The following is a 20381-nucleotide window of genomic DNA, read 5'->3' on the forward strand; positions in this document are numbered from 1 at the left end:
CGCGGTAGTTACGTATATATTCTTCGTTGTCATCAGTTGTGCAATATTTATGAGTTGCAATCATTTTATTTATTGGATTACAACTGGATTGTTTTGGATAGTTTGTTATAAAGATGATGGTTCAATTTCTTTCTGTTTACATGTCACATGTGATTAAGTGAAGTTCAGACAAAGAATTTCACTTGTTAAATTCTTTACATTTCACCATGTTTCAAATAAAGGAACTAAACTATGTTTGTTTTACACTGAGTACATTAAAAAACATGATAAAAATGAAATCATGTGTTACTATTTAAAATTTTGATGTCAATTACACATTTTAATAAATTTTAAGAGGATATTAGAGGCAAACAATATGAAGACAAGATCAGATAAAACCCTTGCAGAACAGTGGTTGCATTCAGGCTTTAGTAATATAATTGTATAGAATAATATGTGAGCCAATGCATCTTTTGATTGAATTCAATTTTACACGTTTAAACGTGATCTGCCACTTTAATTTTATAGTTTCACAAGCCTCTGTGTGTCTTGTATATTGCTGGATTTCTTTTTGCTTTTACTTTACTGCTTCTATTCAAATACACTGAGGGAACAAGGATCAAATATCCATTGCAAAGCGAACAAATAATTGCTTATCAGACTTAACACTGTGGTCAATGAAAGCTCAAGTCAACAGTATGAAATGAAAGTTTAATGTATTACACTATGTTGTAACGGTAGTCTTAAAGACTTCATTTTTCAAGGAGTCAACAGTGCATTTTTGACTGCTGTAATTTTCATGTGGTAAATTAATTACACAGAAGGAAGGAAAGGTTTGATACTACGTGGGTGTTTTTAGTTGCTTGTATACTCCTTTGACCTGTATTTGGTTAAATTAGGGGTGCAGTCATACAGCATGTAGCGTTTATTTCTGTACAATATGACATGCCTCCAGCTTCGATTATGCCCACTGTGGATACTCTCATCATGAACAATTAATGCATCTGCTAGGACAGATTTCTTTTCCATCACAACCCAAACATAAAAAACACAAATGTCAGTAAGATCAGAGATCTTCTTTGGTCCTATGTACAGTATATGAGCAGAAAAGATGATTGCATATCATTTTTGTGATTAGTGGATGCTTCAGAAATTGCTATTGATGATTTTGCTGGGGTGCCAATAACAGCTGATCTATCACAGTTATTTTCCTGAGAGACAGAAGGCGTATACTGTACCTGATTACAAATATACAGCAGTATGAGGGTACTATCATTAAAGGCTTACAGTTTATTATATACGATCTAAAATCCCCTTTTCATTTTAATTTATTGTTTGCAATATATTAGGTCAATTTCTATTAGGTCTTCGTGTGAGCATGTAAGCTAAACATAATCAAATTCACTTGACATGCATTTGGGCAGAGCAGGGAAAGCTGCCGGCCTGTTCACCATAGGCCATGTGGAATTGGCATAATTTAAAGTTATCATAGCTGAGATCAAACTGTTTATGTCAGTTTATTTCTTTTTCTGCCCTTTGGAGGCGTCTGGGCAGTCGATTTGGTCTTGGTGTCCTTTCAGAAAGCGTAGGATCTTCTCAATCGTGGCTTCCTGATATTCATGGGACCATCTGTGTCGAGAAAAAGGCAACAGGCATTTGATGACGTGCATTATAAGCAAATCAGTTGTCTCTAATGGATGTTTTACAGATCTCCTAAACACGAATCACAAACGATAAAAACTTAACCCTTAAATTCATAAATGATTCATTACAGAAATAAAAGAGGGTTTTAAAAGATTAATAATGTTGGCATTAAACTGTTTAGTTATCACACAACTACAAATCAAACTAAATAAGATGTTAAACCTCTTGAGAAAGGGATTTTACAGTATGTACACCACACAGCCATGTGGTAAGTGATGTGAAAATGTCCTGTCCCATTTACACAGATGTGCTAACCAAAAACAACATGGTTTTTCACAGCAAAGCCTGGTTTATTTGAGTTTACAGTATACAGTTACTCACTTGATGCCATTGAAGTTAAGAATTGCTCTCATGTCCTCCGGCATAGACATGGGGTCGGGCCACATAAAGTTATCTGTGACAGGAATTATGTTCTTCTTACCAGCCAAGGCTGTGACTATCTCCTGAAAGATTAACGAGACTTCTTTTGAGTATATGAAATATTAGAAATGTCCAGACAAAAAAAGTAAAAGCACAGATGTAAAACATCATCTGACCCCTCGTTTTAGCTGCAATAAGTACGTGAAACGTAATTTTAACTGATAGCTCAGACAGGGAATATGAATGTGACAGGACTAACATTCCACAAGCAGCTGCTGTATCGATATAAATGTAGAATATCTTGATAAGGTTTAAGGTGCAGTGGAGTGAAAGTTTTAAGGAAAACGTGAGCCCTAACATTTCAACATGAAGTCCCTCACATCCAGAGAATGGAAAACTTCCGACCTTATGCACCCAATCCTTCATGTCAGTGTCACCCATGCACTTGTCGAGCGCATTGGCAGACAGGACCAGGATGAAGTTACGCGCCCGCTGTACGCTCTGGATAAGTTTGTCCTGGAATTTACCGGCCTCCAGCTTCTCCACATCTATGAAGACGCTGTATCCTCGAACCTGCAGGTGCACCTTCAGAAGGCTTAGGACAGGGAATGAAACGAGAAAGTCTGTGAAAAATGTAGTTTTAGCACACATGCCTAATGCCCTTGCCCTGGTTTCTAATTTAACTTATTTATTCTTCCTGAATTCTTCCACTTATCCTGTTTCAGTTCTGACCTGGCCAACTGGGAGCCGGTAGTCCGACGGTAGCTGATGAACACATCGGGCCCTGCAGGCTGGGCATCTGTGTGGCACGGTTTTAAGGCCCTGTGGTTGGCAGAGAGTATCTTGGCTCTGTGGACTCCGTTGTCTATGTGGCAGTCATTCTGGAGCTGCAGATCAGTCAAGCTCTGGACATTGTTGCTATCCACTCCTGACTGGACAAGGCCATAGGTGTACTGACGGAAACGAGGGTCCACCTCAACTAACCAGTCAGCCATATTGTTTGGGTCACATGTGGAGTAGTTGGCATAAGTCTTCAACACACGCAAGTCTCTCAAAAACCTGCAGGATGAGACAGAACAGAGGTATTTGTTAGACTGGTGTTACATTGCTCATGTGTTGAAAGATTTGTACCACTTGCCTCTTGCGAGTGAGGCCTGCGGTCATGCCCAGATCAGCGCTGAGTTCCTGGTCCGTGATGTTCAGCAGGAGGTCTCCATCCACCTGGAGCTCCTGTGGTGGCAAATTTTATTTTCACCATTTGTTTAATGATTGTTTTATAACGCCACAAGATTTAGCTTCTTCAAAAGGCTCCAAGTGAAATAGTTGGCAACCGTGAACTTTCAGCCTAGTAGAGTTATTTAGTTTTACTAGCCTGAAGCTTCTCACATTGTTGTCTTTTGCTTAGATAGAAGTGGAGAAGGCCGATGACTGTTTACGACAGTGAGAACTACGTAGGTTTCTGTCTCCTGAGATAAAATTGTTGTTTAGGCTAATGAAAAGAACAGGAGCAGAGGGGAAGGTGATCAACTATGGCCATGCTAGAAGATACATTTAGAGGGGTGGCTTAACAGAGTTTTTCACTATATGATGTGTGGATGTTTAGACTTTAGGTTAGAAGACTTTTTCAGACACGTGCGGTACTTGTGAAACTGTATTTCTCCATTTGCAAATGTAAATGAATACTCAAAGACCAAACTTTGGTTTAATTCTCAAACAGTCGTTATTGGTTTTGATTTTATCATGAATATCACTAACCCTGCTGCTTCAAGGAAAACTTCCACCACACTCCTATACAGCAAGATAGTTAGAAATGTCAGACATACTGTATAATAGGTAGATCCTTGTGCCTGTTGAGTAATGATACTGTTAAACGTACCTGGAAACGGTCACAATAGGCACTAAAGCCAACCTGCTGCAGCCAGGTCTGCACTTCAGAGGTTTTCCAGTTAGGCACACATGACAGGATACGTTTCGGCACTTCCTCTCCCATCATGCTCAGAGCCCGCTTGGCAAGGGCACAGGCTGTGCCATTACTGGAGTACATGACCATTCTTTTTAGGCTCTGCACCGCTCCGATCTCTTGAAATATCTTGAAAGCAGCACAAATTAAAACTCAGTCACAACAAAGCTATAAGACTGTATTAGCTAAAGATTTTAACTACATGAAAGGTGGACAGCGATTGTACCTTAGTGTTGCGCTGACGAGACTTGATGCTGGTCTCTACACAAAGGTAAAAGGCTGCAATGCACTTTCCCTCCACTCTTGTGCCATCCAGTAATGGCAAAAGTTGCTGAAGATCAGCTGCTGTCTTACCCTGCATGCAGTCTGCACTGTCCAATAAACTGCGGGCAAAGTCATCTGGATCCAAAGATGCAATGAATGGCTCCACCAGCTCCAGGGTTCCAGATTTCACCACCTCTTTCTCAATTTCTCGGTTTGCAGCTAACACAGTCACAGCCAGACACGCGTGGAAGCGAATGAGTTCATCCTCTTTAGAAAAAGCCAGTGGGAAAAGCCACTCAGCTGCCTGTTTCTCGATCATCCATCGCTGGCAGCGGTGGCCTCCGTACATGGCACAGTTTGCTAGTGCCACAGCACAGTGGCGTAGCACAGTGGGATCTGTACCCCGGCACCAGAAGAGGAGGGCATCCAGGGCACCGTTAGAGATGAGGTGGACAGACGTCTCCTCTGTGTGTTTGAACATGTGCTCCAGGATCCCCGACACACTGCGAGCCAGCTGTGCGTCTTCCTGATGTCGAGTCAGGTTGAGGATGACCCCCAGACCCATTCGTGCTACATAATCTCTGTCAACAGAAGTTTGTAAATATGATGACAAAACTTGACTCATGCAATCAGATAGCTACACTGACTGCAATTCAAAAGTGAACAGTAAACAGGTAGGCCTTCTGAACAAGTGAGGCACAATCAGGTGTGTTTGGTAACACAAAGTTATTAATCAACTAGGGCTAAAACGATTAGACAATTAGTTGATGAACAGAATTAGTTGATCAACATAATGGACAGTTTTGACTATTGATTAATCCTTTAAGTCATTCATCAAGCAAAATTACTAAACAGTTTTCAGTACCAGATTCTCATATGTGAGGATGAGATGTCACCGTAAATTAAATATGTTTTAGTTTAGTATTATAGATATATATAATAATTAGAGTAATCAGAAATATGCCCTAAAATCAACATAAGGAGTGGACACAAAAAGATGAATACTCCCTTTAACATTTACAAGCCAATAAAAACAGCCCTGATATAACCATATTTGTAATGATTAGTTGATCATATGGCAGAAACACCTACTATTTAATTGTATTGCATGATTTTGTAAGTTGCTCATGTTTTGTTTTTTTGTCGATCCCTGAACAAAAACAGACTGCAATGAGATGCAATTAAGGACAAACAAAGTAAGGCCTCGAACCCATATGAGAATAATAAACACTCAACTTCAACAGGAATTGAACACTTCACAATCTTCAATGAAGGAACAATTTTGTTTGTTCCAGAGCTGCTGTATCTACTGTAGCCTACAAGTGTCCACGTTATTTTGTCCACCCCCGTACACACTGTAGCCTACCTGTTCTCCGAGATCAGTATCTGCTCCAGCAGTTTTGCAGACTCATAGGTGATCTCCACGGCAGGTGTCTGTTGAAGCTGCAGCAGCAGCTCCAGACCTCCATCCAGCCGGATCCGGTTGCAGATCTCTTCGGCCACCTGACGGCCTATAGTGGGCAAAACCCAGGCCTCCTCCACCAGCTGAAAGAGCTCTGCGATGGCACTGCGGGTCTCATCGGAATCAGAGGTCTCCTTGGATGACTTTAGCCTCCTGATGGCGGAGCGCAGGGCGGGGATTGAGGTGTCCAGAACCGCCTGGACGTCCGCATTGACGCCCGGAGAGACCGCTTTGGGCTCGGAGACGGAGCCGGAGCCGCTCCTCCCTCTCTGCAGCCGGCTTACATATTCCGGGACTGTAAGCCTGTCTGAGCTGAACATGATGAAGAATTGTCGGTAGAGCCTCCACAGGAAGAGAGTCAGAGACAATAGCATCTACCGGCAGAAACTCGTCAGTGGATGTTGAAATGTGTTTGTTTACAAAGGCCTCTCTTATCCCTCTCAGAGATGTCCAGCCTGGTGCCTACAGATGCGCCAAGCAAGGCCTGTCAGTTGTTAATCAAAAGTGACAGCTTTCACCAAATTACATCACCTCTCTCTAGTCGATGTCCTCCCTGACAGTAAGCCCCCATAAAGACTCATAAGCAGATCTTGAGCAGGTCACAGTATGTCTGCCATAGTCAACAGCTGCTGCTTTCTCTTTTAACCCACCGACCAATAGATGACAAATGTGCAACAGAATTGCTGAAGTGTCCTTAAAGAGGCAAAGTCTCAGCACACAGGGCCTCAAACTGAAAGAGTAGAGAGCAAATCCACTTTTTTTCCAGACAAGAAAACAGACTATTGTTGTCTGTGTTTTGGAGACAAAGAAGACTCACACTCCTTATCTGACGCACCGCGGCGGTTCGTCTCCCTGCAGAAATACAAAATATGATACCACTCTCCAATATCAGCATCCGAGCTATCGCATCCTTCGGTCAGCATCCGCAGGCTCTCTGTATCTTCAGGGGTCTGCGCCGCCCACCGGCTCCGGATTCTGCCGGTGATGAAGAGGAAAAAAGCACCCCCTCCTCCTCCTGTCTATCGTCCCTGCATCATCACAGCCGGTCAGAGCTCATCATGCTCGGGGATAGTTGTAAACACAACACGGTAGGCCCTCTGCTGGAGGAAGAGGAGAAAAACCTCTGCAACACCGTCAATGTTTCTTCAAAAGTGTTGTATAGGCTACAATGTATGTGAAAACTGTTAATTAATGTATTAAGGGGGGAATCTATGCACACTCCACCCATGTATGTTGGTCATGTGAAATGTAAATATTATAGTGTATTGGTGTTAAAGGGGAAATAAAAAGCATTGGGAAATTTTCAGTTGATCCAGATTTTTATTTTATTTTTTATTGTAATGCCTCATGGACTAATGAATAAAATGGATAATATTTTGCCCACTTACAATATTAAAAATAACTTCTAAAAAAACTAGTGTAGCAAATATTGTTTATACTTGTTTTGACAAAGACTGTTTTCAAACAAGATGTGTAGCGAACTCGTGTTAGGTATTTCAAATGCTGATTCCAGTATTTTTAGACTCCATATATTTAAATGTGACTGCCTTAAGTCAGCAGACAAACAAATATTTTATGGATACAAATTATGTCCCCCTCCAAAATGTTTCTTCATTGCAGTGTGGAGTTTTTTTTTTTTTTCTTTTTTTTGGGGGGGGCGGGGCGGGGGCGGGTGACATATTTGACATATTTGTCTTTATGTCTTTTCTGCAGTTGTAAAATCTTTTCTAGCTTGTACCCTTGTGTTAAACTGTTTTATTAGACGACACAGCACGCCGCTCCTTCACAATGACTCCACGTTACTACATCCAGGTCTAGTCTTGTCCTCAAATTAAACAATTTGCTGTCGGATGATGCTGTCGATCAAGTAGCATTACTCAATCTGCAGCGAGAAAAACATTGCTCTGGGATCACTAAATGATCTTTAGATTGCAGTAAAATTGCAAAAGCAACATATGGTCCGAGGTCAACAGATGGACACAAACTTTTGTTTCCTATCGATCTCTTTCTGTGCGTCTGTTTGTTTTTTGTTTTTTTTGCTCAAGTAGAAAGAGGTTTGCAAATAAGGTTAAAGTAAACAAGGAAGCAGGGTGACTGACACATGTTTCCAATGATTGTGAGCACATGCTCCGTCATTAGTTTTTCAGTCTGTCCTCTCACACTGCAGAGGCAACATGAGGCTGTGGGCCGTCCTGCTGCTCGCTCTGCTCGCTCAGACTTTTGCTGCAGATGGTAAGTACAACATTTAAAAATCACTTTTAAAGTTCAGAAAAGTATTTGTATAGTGAGCACATAGAGTGTTGCTAGTTGTTGTTCGTCCTTCAGTGTAGTGTCATAGTGTTTCAGTAAAGACTTGATAATGGGCCTACTTTGTGTCAAATGTATGGTGTCCTTATTACATCATAAAGCAATTAACATTTAACAACATATACATTCATTTCATTCTTCATTTATTTAACCAATCAGAGGTATCAACTCTGGTTGCCCTGTCTACAGAAGCAGACATATGTATTACAGTCAGGACGGCTACTAACAATTGTATTCATTTTAAATTAATTTGATTATTTTTTTTATAATTAGTCAATTATTTGTTTAGTCTAAAATGTCAGAATATAGTGAAAATACCCATCACAGATGACCAGATCATGGAATCAGGAAATTTATTTAGTCAGAGGTGCAAATACAATAAAACTATAGACAATCCATTTTCTTGATCTGTCGTTTTATCCTCAGAGTCCTGTATGGGTCGCTGTGAGAATGGCTTTGACTCTCAGAAGAAGTGCCAGTGTGACTCAATGTGCAAGTATTACAGGAGCTGCTGCTCTGACTTCGAGGTCACGTGTGGCATGACGAGTAAGAAACCTTTCTGCTCAGAAACGTTGTGAGACAGTCTAAATGGTGCAGGGAAAGATGGTCATTGATTTCACTTTTCTCCCTCAGCTCGCGGAGACACGTTTGTGTTTGCAGAGGATGATGATGGTGAGCTGTTTGAAGTTACCACTCCATCGCTTGGACGTTCAGCCCACGACCAGTCTTCCACTGTCATCAGTCGTCAGCTTCCGCCCACACAACAGCCCATCTCAGACTTTGATCACAGACCACAGCAACATCCAGAAACCACACTAGAAATGAACAAACCCCCTCGACTGATGGATACCGTACTTCAGAATATCCCTGTCACACAAAAAACATCCATTTCGCAGACAGTCCAACCTACACAGATGTTCCCCAGCACAGCTAAACCCTCTCAGACTGATGCAGCAGCTGAGACGACCACTGTTCCCGTCACAACAGCCACCACTGAAGCCCCCGACCCAGACGCTGTGGCCTGCAGTGGGAGGCCTTTTGACTCCTTCATGCGAATAAAGAATGGCTCCATATATGCCTTCAGAGGTAAGTGATCCCCTAATTTAAAAAAAATATTTAATAAAGAGCAGAACTTGAAGTATAACATCTTTCTGTTGCAGGGGAACATGCTTGTGAACTTCTGTTTCTTTTCTAGGGGAGTACTTTTTTGAACTGGACCAGAAGTCAGTGCTTCCTGGTTATCCAAAGCTCATAAAGGATGTGTGGGGCATCAGCGGGCCTATTGATGCTGCCTTCACCCGCATCAACTGTCAAGGGAAGACTTATATCTTTAAGGTGGGGACACAGCAAGTGATCATGTATTATTAAATCATGTATATCAGACCGCTGCTGTAATAACACTTTAATGTTAAAAAACGGATCAAAACCTTCATTAGGGAAACAAGTACTGGAGGTTTGATAATGGTGTGCTGGATGAGGACTACCCTCGAGATATCAGCGTGGGCTTTGACAAAATTCCTGATCATGTGGATGCAGCTTTTGCTCTGCCTTCTCCTGGTCACAATGGAAAAGAGAAGGTCTACTTTTTCAAAGGTACAGCCAGACGTTACACAATATATCCAGACATTTCCGTAGAATATTTGGTGTTTTGAACATGCAATAATGTGGAAAATACTACTTAACAGTTTTTTATTTGGGGCATCTTGTTGGTTTCTCCAGCGGATCAGTATTACACGTACGAGTTTTTGCACCAGCCGTCCCATGAGGAGTGTATCACCATGTCTGAGAGGTCTCCATCCACACTGTTCAGGCGCTACACTGACGTGTACTACAACAACTTTGAACGTGTTATCAGCGAGCTCTTCTCTGACTGTGAGTTGTGGCATTACAGATCATTTGTACTTGTTTTGGGGGTGGAGGCAGGAGTTGTCACATGTACAGCTAAATGTTTTTCTAACCTTCTTTAAGTGCCTCAGCATCATGACAAACACCACTTCATTGATAAGGACTGGAAGGGCCTCAAGTCTCCAGTGGATGCTGTCATGGCCGGCAGAATTTACGTCCCTCCCCGGAGCACCACGCGACGCCGCAACGACGACCAGCCAGACCAGCAGTGGAGTCAACAGCAGGGCCAGCAGTGGAACCAGCAGCAGTACCAGCAGTATGGACAGCAGTGGGGTCGTAGGAGGCAAAGCCGTTCAGCCTACTGGGGATCCACGGCTGAGCGGGGGATGAATATGGGCCAGGACTTTGCAGAGATGGGGATGGAAATGGGTCGGAGGTTAGCAGAGAGGAGGATGGAGATGGAGGAGAGGCTCAGACGAGACTGGGACAGACGGTGGGATCAAGACTGGGACCAGAACAGACGGAGAGATGGTTACCGCCAGAACAACAGAGGCAACTATGACTCCAGAGATGACAGGTCGTACTGGGCGTCCATCCAGAGGAGTCTGCCCATACAGAGTGTCTACTTCTTTAAAGGAGGTAACACATCAGGGACAGATACATTAGCAGTGCAGTTTAGGCTAATAATAGTCATATAAAACCATTTAACAACATGAATGCTTATGCTTTATCTAAGTTCAAAGCGCAAGTTAGCTATTTAACCCCAGAAACATGTTTCAGTTTTTTCAGACACACTGACCTTTGTAGATATCGAGAGCAGCTGGGAGAGCAGACAGGAACTCATTTGAACTAATTTCATCAAACTTTCCCTTAGCTCTGTCGAGCCACAGAGGGCTTATTATAACTAGTTTCACATGCTGTGTACTAGTCCACATGACAAAGAAACAGATGCCTAAAATGACTGCAGTTCTTGTGTATTTCTGCCTGTCACCTTAATATGATATTTGGTGGTTTTCTGGTTTAGGATTTACCAAAGACGAGACAAAAAAAGACAAGAACAAACATGTGTTTTGATGAATGCTGACGCTGATGACGGGTCCAAACTGCTGTTAAGTTGTGTTTATCGACTGAGAGTGAGGTTGGCTTCACACAAAAAGGACATGCCTGGCATGACCATGAGCTGCTCCAGAGAGGAAATAATAATGGCTGTCTTGTTTTCTAGATACATACTCCAGAGTGGACCTCAGGACCAAGAGAGTTGACCCTGCCACGCCTCCGTATCCCAGATCCATCGCCAAGTACTGGCTCGGCTGTTCAGACACCACTGGGGCAGAAAAGTAGTTATATAAATAGTAATTTGGACAACATTTGTATAACAGATCATTCATTTTACCTGAAACAGGCAGTGTCGGCTGTTGAAAGTGTGACACACTTGCTCAGTGTAACACATAACTAACTGCTCTTCAACTTAAGCAAATATTGGAGATCAATGCAAGTCCACACGCTGCTGCTCTCCACAGTAGTTCACCCTCAACATGGCCAAAGTTCAACTGGTTTAGGTTATTCTTTCACATCTTTCTGACACATCAACTTACAATAAATACAACTACAATGAAAAAAAAAAAAAAAAAAAAAGCATATATCCATAACCACAAACTAACATATTTTGTTTTTTTTTTTTTTTTTTTTTTGGTTTTTTGGTTTTTTACCCCACAGCAGCATTATGTAAACTGTCACAGAGGCAGAGCGCAGAAAAGTAAAGGACAGGTGGGACTTTGACTGTAGGTCGTAGATCTGAAAACATTCTTACAATGTCTTCTGATCTGCCGACTAGCGTACGAGAGCAAAAACAATTCTCTATAATACACTGACAAAGCAACCTTGTTGAATTCTAACGGTTTTTGACAGATGTTTGAACAACGTAATGTGTTACTGATTCAGATGAGTCACATTTGATTACATGTTTACAACCTGTAACGCAACAGTCTGTTCTCACTTGTATTTTCATCCATGTAAACATAAAAATATCAAGAACGTAGTTCATGATGCTTTACAACCACTATGACATTTTTGCAGATGTGTACTCTCGTCTTCCTGGTACAAACCAGATGTTCAATAAGACCATTCTCCAGTCTTTATGTTTGTTTATCCCCTCTACAGGCCCAGATATTACAGTACTTGTATGTATACCGGTAATACAACATGAATCACTTAAGGAAATAAAAACAAGTCTTGCTCAATTGTTCAATTGCTCGTGTTCATTTGAAACACTAACCAGGGGCACTGTTATGAGTTACCAAAATATGCGTGATATTTTGTAGTTTATTCTGTAATTTAATTTATCTTTCAATCTAAATAATACATTTTATACATTATTTATCTATATTTTGTAGAAGGTGAACATTGTTCTTATCACAATGCTGCATAAATATCAATATGCGAGCTGTACTTGTACATAACTGTGTAACAAATAACACCATAATTCAAGAATTTCTTTTGTGCCTGTAACAGTATAACTGCAGCGTAATACATATGCAGTTGTGTTTGAATCAGACCTGCTGATGTGAAGTTTCTCAGAGGTTATGAGTGTTTAATAATGACATTTTCATAGCAGGGTTCATCAATCACACTGACCACTGCACCTTCATTGGCGATGACCTCAGTGAGACTCACAGCGTCTCCGGCTGGTCCCACAGTCAGGTAGGTGCCCTCAGTTTTTCCTGTACTGAGGTCACCACCCTCAGCCCTCTGATCTGACCCTGAATCAGCTGAAGCCAACTCTGGCACGCTCTGCAAATTGGACGACAGAGGCCTTTTTGGAGTGCCGCTCTCGGATGATGGAGTGTCATTAGCACAAGCTGTGTCAGAGGAGTTGAGAGAAGCATGCTTTCTCCTGATTGGTTTACATATGCCAACTTCGCTTCCAGGGGTCCATCCCTCCTCCCACACACTCGCCCGAGCGCCGAGCTTCCTCCTGGGTGGTTTGGTAATCCCTTCGGCTCCTTTAGGCCTGGGCCTGCCAGACTCCTGCTCCCTTTGTCTCTGGAGGCTGCCGAGTCGCCGCAGCATGGCTTGGACGGGGCCTTCAGAGCTCGTCTCCGTCTTCGACGCGGGCCTACCTGCTTTACCCACAGTCACATACACTGTGGTGACCTTATTTAAGACCCCCACCTGAGCATCAGAGGCAGATGTTGGCAGCTGGGTCCCTTTATGAGCAGCTGTGTTGGACATAGTCCGCCTGCGTCCTGATGCCCCAGGGACCTGCAGGGTGGCCCGGGAAGAGGTTCTGTCTACTTCCTGGTCCCCTGCCTCACAGCTTGATTCCTGATTGTCTGTCGCCTGCACATCCATTTCATCTTCCCCCTCCTTGCCCTCGGCACCATCTTCGTCCCCAGTTCTAGCTGCACTTCCCTGACTTTGGAGGGCAGACAGCATCAAAACTCCCCACGGTGACTTGGGTTTGTTGCGTGGGTGTCCAGGGAGAGCGCCTGGGTCCTGAGCCGAGCCACGCCTCTCCTTGGGGCTAAAGCGCGTTCCCTCTGCAAACGAGACAGATGGCCTCTTGGACTTGGCGATGCTGGAGGTGCGAGGGATGTTGAAGGCTGAGGTGATGTCCTCACTGCTGAAGCCAGATGGGTCTAAGAACATGTTACACTTCGAGCTCATCTCGTGGAACTCGCCGCCCGCCACCGACGGGATGTCTGCCAAAGAGACAGAGACAGAAAAGTCAACATTAGAATAGATGGAGTGGGAAGTATGCAGTGGCAGTTCTATTCACCACCAAAAGAGGGCAGTGTAAAGTCTGGTGTATCCATTGACTGTAAATATTAATGGACGAAGCATCCGGTTTGGCGAAGTGCTGCAAATGTGCCTTAAACCTGCATTCTATCTGAATTCCAGCAGCGGCCGACATGTGCGGGTGCAAAAGGAGGTCGTCTATGTGAAGTCTATGTGACCCACTTCTCATTTGATTTATTACCTCAGTAAACATTTTCATAATGAGTTTATGGTCTTAATCGCTAGTTTTAAGTCTTCTACAATACAGAATTTTCAAATTATGGTCTCGTTGATTTTAAAATCGACGATAAAGCAGTGGGTGTTTTAGGGCGTGGCTATGATGTGATTGACAGTTCGTGGCCTGTCAATCATGACAGAGGTTTAGCAATGCTTATCCATGGCACGTGAACTTCATTTTTGGGTCGTAGTGACAGTGACACTTTGGTCGGGCACAATGTCTTGTTCAGCGCTCGGGTTGTAGGACACTCTACAAGAGGCAGCAGTATAGTTTTAGCGAAGCTAAATCTTACCTCGAATTATGTAGGCTACCTTTCAGCAGGAGTTGCATCCAGATTGCCAGTGAAAGTGTGTAACCAGGGGCGTAGCTCAAAATTCTGGGCCCTGTAGAAAGGCATTTTCTATGGGCCCTTCCCCGCATCCACAGCTATTAATTCTAGCATTTTTTTGGGCCCTCCTCACATGAGGGCCCTGGGTACTCAGTCCCCTTTTTCCCCCCAGTCCGACGCCACTGTGTGTAACGTAATATAGAGTGTAAGCAGTGTTGCCAACTCTCAGCTAACGTAACAGTCAGATACCACCCAACAGTCTATGGCTCCTCCCTCACTCCTCCCTCTCGTCTAAAATCTTCACATCCGCAACCAGGATGGCTGCGCCCGTAACGGCAAACTCGACGACTCATAACAGATCTCCACAAACCAATGGGTGACGTCACACATTCTCTGTCCATTAATATTAACAGCCTATGGGTGTATCCCTGTTCCTACCTTCTCTCGGAGGGACACAGTAGAGCGCCTCTCCCTCCTCCTCATCAGTGTCGAAGGACGACCCCTCAGTCACCCAGCCAGAGGAAGGAGGCTCAATGAAGCTGTGGTTGAACGTCAGCTCTGGGTCATGGTGAGACACTGTGTGTGTGTGTGTGTTTGTGTGTTTGTGTGTGTGTGTGTGTGTGTGTGTGTGTCATGAAAAATAGATTAAATAATAAAACATAATGTTAGTCAAATCAATACAAGGCTTGTTCTTTATTAAAAAGGTTTTAGGTTATTAAGGTTTTAAGAAACACATTTAACACACTATATATTTAGTTTGATGTAAACTATGTTCCCCACTGAAAAGTCTGTCCATGTTGTGGGATATGTTGAGAAGATATTTGTGTTTTTAGCTCCGTTGTCTTGTATTAATACTGAAGAAATTCCTCCTTCAAATATTTCACCAATCCAAACAGATGGGGGGACTTTTTGAATTAAGAAAGGATACATTTCATGATAAATGTATCTATTTAATTGAATTCCCAAGAAGCTGTATAATCAAACTTGATTGACTTCATAAATCAGGAATAAACCGTTAAATTTTAGCCTGAGGTGCAAATTGGTGGTCAATATAGCGCTGACCTGAAAAACAGGTGAGCTATTGATAAACAGGTGAGTAACTGGTTGAGCAAAGTGACTAAACTTTGATATTTCACACCTCCCTTCCCTTCAGCAAGTTACCTAAATATTACTTAATAATTCCTGCAGCCATTCCTCCACAGAAATAAAGGTTGAAAGCACTCAAATAGTTCCCACTTAGTGAACATGCATCATAATATCACTAAAAAATAACTGAACAACTGAACTCTTCAATGGGGTCATTGATGGCAAATTTTAAAATGGTCTATCTTGTTCTACACAATCCACAAATTACAATGTATCACTGTTTTATGCAGCATTATACTAGAAATACTGTGTTGTCAGACTGACCAGTGACACGAGGCAGGCCAGAGGACCAATCAGAAATACAGGGGAGGGCAGCACCGATGTTAGCCAGGACGCTGTAGACGTGATATTTCATCCTAACTGACAAGCCTCCATCAGCCACAGTCGCCCTGGAAAAAGAATTGTAAGAATTCCACACTTTTGCACAGCGCCATAGTTGAATCGTTCCACAAACCGAAATGTCATGATAATACCACAATTGCAAATGTTAAGGAAGAATTATTAAGTTAATACTTCTGGATTCTGGGTAGCTTTACATAAATAATGTCCTGTTCTTTTCTGTAGTAGAGGGAAAAGCTCACAGCTTGTCTTGGCTCAAAATCCAAGTAAAAGCCTTTTATTTTCACAACGGACAAATAAAAGTTGGTAATGTTTTCCAAGCCCAAACTACAGTATGCTAAGTGAACATAATATCGACAGAGGGAAGTAAATATACAGACCTGTCTTTGCCATCAACAGGACCTCCTCCACAACATAAACAGCAGCAGAGGACAGCAAGCAGTACCAGGAGCAAAGGAACCAGCACACCTGCTAGTACTGCAGCTCTGCCACCTGATACACACACACACACACACACACACACACACACACACACACACACACACACACACACACACACACACACACACACACATACACACACATACACACCACACACACACACACACACACACACACACACACACACACACACACACACACACACACACACATACACACAAACGTGCACGTTCACACACACACACACACACACACACACACACGTGATGCCCTTTAGGGTCATACACTAATCCATGTACCAGCATACAGCTACATATGGATAGATGGATGGATTGATAGATGGATAGATGGATAGATGGATGGATGGATGGACGGATGGACAGATGGACGGACGGATGGATGGATGGATGGACGTACTGTTGGGGCAGACACCAGTGACTGGGTTACAGCCGCCCCCCTCACCACAGTCACAGACGGAGGAACAGTTGAGGCCAAACTGCGGGGCAGGGCAGCTGCTGTTACAGCTAAAAAGAAAAACATATAGTCATGTAATTACATCACAACAGCAAACTAAATAACCTGTGTATGAAAACTGAATCATAATCTATTTTAAGTGCACAGTGGAAATATACTGTACTGACTACTGTAATAAACATTGCTGTGTCATAGAGAAGAAAATTAAAGGGACCATAATGGAAGTTATGCCCGTTTTAACCTCAAATTGCATACATATTATTTGGGGTTGAAAAGTCTCCATCTTTAGTTTTAAGAAACAAAACCAAATTCATCTTTTCCTGTTCTGTTTTCCTCTGGGTTTGATCTCATGAGAACACAGTTCATGACTGCAGTGCTGTTTAGAGGCCCAGATGCCAGAGATGTGCACGCCTGCATTACAACGCAATGGTAATGGAAGTTTAAAAAAAATAAAACTAATGGAAGTTTCAGTTTAGTAGTTAAGGGGTTAAAATGTGCAAAACCTTTTAAAACAAAACTATAGTTTATGTATCAATTAGCAGCCTAGACTAAAGTGATGTTTGTTTTTGAGTTGGCCTAGTTAGGTCTGTTTAGCTATCAACGTGGTTAAAACCTCACACTGTATGCTTTGAAAGCATTTCTCTGTTTAAATATTTGCAAACAAATGTATCATAAATGCTCCAGGGTCAGCCAATCAATCTGCCGACACTACGGCCGTTTTCAGGTTTTCATAACACAACAGCTATGTCTAAAAACCCAAAACATAGAATGAAACAGTTTTCAACACTGCTTTAAGCTCACCTCTCTCCCTGAAAGCCTGGCTGACAGACACATCTTCCTGTCACATGATGGCAGTTACCATGGAAACAAGGGCTACACAGGAAGCTGCAGGCATCTCCAAACGTCCTGTTAGTGCAGGCCTCCTCACACCTGGCGACAGGGAGCAATGACCCAAGGACATAAATAATCATTTCACATTGATCCTAAACCTTAAAAAAATACTTCTGTTTATCACACACACTTACCCTCATTTTCACAGTCTAAGGAGCATTTAAGATCAAGGAGCATTTTCACGCAAACTTACCAAATACTTCAAATGTCATACCATTTGTTTTACATGTTAGCACATTCACTATAAACTGCATTAACTTTATGTCACAGCCAATTTTTTTCCAAAGCATACCATAAACTTTGAAAAACCCACAAATGATCAGTTAACCTTAACTGCGACTTAAGCACATCGTCAAACATGCTCATGTATGCCAAAAACACATATGCACACCTGGGTCCAGTCCATCCAGGGTCACACCTCCAACATTTCCCAGTTATGGGAGTCACAGGGTTCGTTATTTCTGCAGCGCGGACACTTCTCCTGGCAGCCGTCACCATAGGAACCAGCTGGGCACGGGTGGTCGCATCGTGTACCGTTCCAGCCGGATTCACAGGCATCACAGGCGCCATCAGTGGCAGAGCAGATCTGGTTGTCTTTACAGTAACCACAACTGAGGACAAGAGACAAAAAAAGGAAAGGGTTACCAGTAACACACAGGTAGGCTATTTAAACAAATCTGTATCTACTGACACCTACCTCATTTTACAGCCACTGCCGTACTTCCCAGCTTCACAGGGCTGGTTGCAGAAGAGACCCTGGTACCCTGCGTGGCACAGGCACTGCCCGTTGGCCTTGTCACAGCTGCTGTGTGTGAGGTCACAGTTACATCGGCGGTCACAGCTGGGACCCCACCAGCCTGACTCGCACTCACACACACCGGTACGCTGATTACATGGCGACAGATAGCAGTTGCAAGTGACGGGACATTTCAGCCCCCAGTGGCCCCTGTTGCACTGACACCGGCCTGTTAGCTGGTCACAGCCAGGGCCCACAGACCCCGCGCTGACGCACAGGCACGGCTTGGAGCAGGTTGACGTCCACCAGCCCTCGTTGCAGGTGCAGTTTCCATGGACCGGGTGGCAGTGGCCGTTCCGGGCACACTTGCAGGCGTACTGACACAGTGGACCCCAGCGGTTGGGGTTGCAAGTGCACTCACCGGTGACGGGGTGACAGCGGCCGTGTGGGTAGCACTGACACACCTGGCGACAGTCTGGGGCCCAGAACTCAGAAGGACAGCCTGGTAACAACCAGACAAACACAGGGAATACAGCTATAGTTAATGGTCACTTTTCAGCTTAAGATTTTTCATATAAACATATGATAATGTTAATAAAATACAACGTATGCATTGTTGAAGATTAAACCAGTGACTCCCAATCTTTTTGGATTGTGACCCCAAACGGTGTCTAGTTGGGGCCCCATATCACAATTTAAAAGGTCTACCAAAGCACCAGTTTACTAGTTTATGCTGTCATTTCACATAAATACATTATTAGTTTCATCTTAAGTTACCCGAAATACGGTAGTCACTTTTACACAATAAAACATGAAATATTCAGTGCATTATAAATCAAACTGACAAAACAGACACCTCAATAAATTGATGCTAAACAGCTCCTGTTGTTTACTGTAACTCACGTGTTTTACAGTGAGCTCCGTAGTAGCCAGGTGGGCAGCGACACACTCCAGGATACACACAGATCTCATCCTTCAGGCAGGCCTGCTCACCGTCACACACAGCTACACACACACAAACACACACAGCATATTAGTGAATGAATGAGACACCAGGAAAACAAAGCAAATATGAAGGCCGTAAAAATAAAACTCCTACAGATTGCTGTCCATTCGAATAGTTAAACTCACGTATGGTGCACTCTTTTCCCTCTTGACGCCACCCAGTGCAACAGACCAGGGTGGAGGGGTCCCTGAAAATAAAATAATCAAATCAGCCTGACAAATCTGAAACTTAGCAAATAAAACACTGCAGGAAAAATGTTAACTACAAACACTAGCGATAGCCTCAGAAAATAATTGAAAAGAAATGAAGACATGAAATAGCCTTCATTCAGATGAAGGAGCTCTGCAGGACAGTCCTAAACTCCTAGAGAAGGTGGAGCTCCTTGAGAAATCCCTTGGCTCAAAGGAACTATAATTAGTTACAGGAATACTACTAATATTGTGTTGTTGTTGTTTGTTATAATCCAAACAGGTGTAAGTGAAGGTAAAGTAAAAGTGTACCTGATATTGTGGCAGACGTTCCTCCCATCAGGATCCAGTGTTTGGGAGGACAGCGAGAAGCAGAGCAGAGCACTCAGAGCTCTAAGGAGAAGCTTCATCTCCACGCAAAATCCAAAACCAAAACCGAATACCTTTCTGTCTCACGTCTTTATGTCCAGTCTGTTCCTGACTTTCCTCTCAACTTGTTCTCCTTCCAGTCAAGGGGAGCACAATGAGAGGCAGTATCTCTCTCTTCTGTCTACCCTCCACCCTTCCCTCCTTCTTTATCTGCTGTGAGCCGTCTTGTGGCTCCACATCAGCCAGAGGGGTCGAAGCCCCCGGGTTTCCTCTTTCCATTTCCTGGGGAAGTCAGAGCCACTTCCTTCTATTCAGCCAGACACAGAGCTTTTTAAAGATGGTTGAACACTAATGCACAAAACTTGCCGCACACACTGGTGCAACTTGACCAAATGCAAACACACACCCTTGATGTTCACCTTTTTCCCAGAATCCATTGTCTTCCAGGACATGGTGAAGAACCCCTTCGTCCGCCTTATACTGTAAGTCTTGAAAACCAGCAACATTTGGTGCACATTGCCTTCTTTTGAATCTAGTCTTTTTTTTCTTGAATCATGTGAAAAAATG

General features: G+C 43.1%; 3 protein-coding genes across 3 annotated transcripts; 1 reads left to right on the plus strand and 2 right to left on the minus strand.

The window, feature by feature from the left end:
- Positions 1–791: 791 nt before the first annotated feature.
- LOC120553635 (NAD(+) hydrolase SARM1-like) lies at positions 792–6790 on the minus strand. The gene is made up of 8 exons (XM_039792271.1): positions 5634–6790; positions 4230–4848; positions 3920–4132; positions 3182–3273; positions 2776–3102; positions 2449–2638; positions 2005–2126; positions 792–1608 (listed from the first exon to the last, which is right to left on the minus strand). The coding sequence occupies exons 1-8, from the start codon at positions 6101–6103 to the stop codon at positions 1497–1499; spliced, it is 2145 nt and encodes a 714-aa protein (XP_039648205.1). The 5' UTR covers positions 6104–6790; the 3' UTR covers positions 792–1496.
- Positions 6791–7809: 1019 nt separating this feature from the next.
- Positions 7810–11434, plus strand: LOC120545685 (vitronectin-like). Its single transcript, XM_039780241.1, has 8 exons — positions 7810–7961; positions 8463–8582; positions 8670–9122; positions 9232–9371; positions 9473–9629; positions 9756–9908; positions 10005–10520; positions 11104–11434. Exons 1-8 carry the CDS (start codon positions 7904–7906, stop codon positions 11220–11222), a joined length of 1716 nt encoding a protein of 571 aa, XP_039636175.1. The 5' UTR covers positions 7810–7903; the 3' UTR covers positions 11223–11434.
- A 216-nt stretch (positions 11435–11650) lies between these two features.
- LOC120545693 (scavenger receptor class F member 1-like) lies at positions 11651–20112 on the minus strand. Its single transcript, XM_039780248.1, is given in 12 exon segments — positions 11651–13582; positions 14663–14800; positions 15635–15759; positions 16090–16201; positions 16568–16674; positions 17426–17554; positions 17907–17956; positions 17958–18126; positions 18213–18753; positions 19155–19256; positions 19383–19444; positions 19758–20112. Coding segments are annotated over 12 exon segments (2754 nt in total). The 5' UTR covers positions 19856–20112; the 3' UTR covers positions 11651–12461.
- Between the last annotated feature and the right edge of the window lie 269 nt (positions 20113–20381).

This window comes from Perca fluviatilis, chromosome 2, assembly GCF_010015445.1.
Source record: "Perca fluviatilis chromosome 2, GENO_Pfluv_1.0, whole genome shotgun sequence".
Taxonomy (NCBI): domain Eukaryota; kingdom Metazoa; phylum Chordata; class Actinopteri; order Perciformes; family Percidae; genus Perca; species Perca fluviatilis.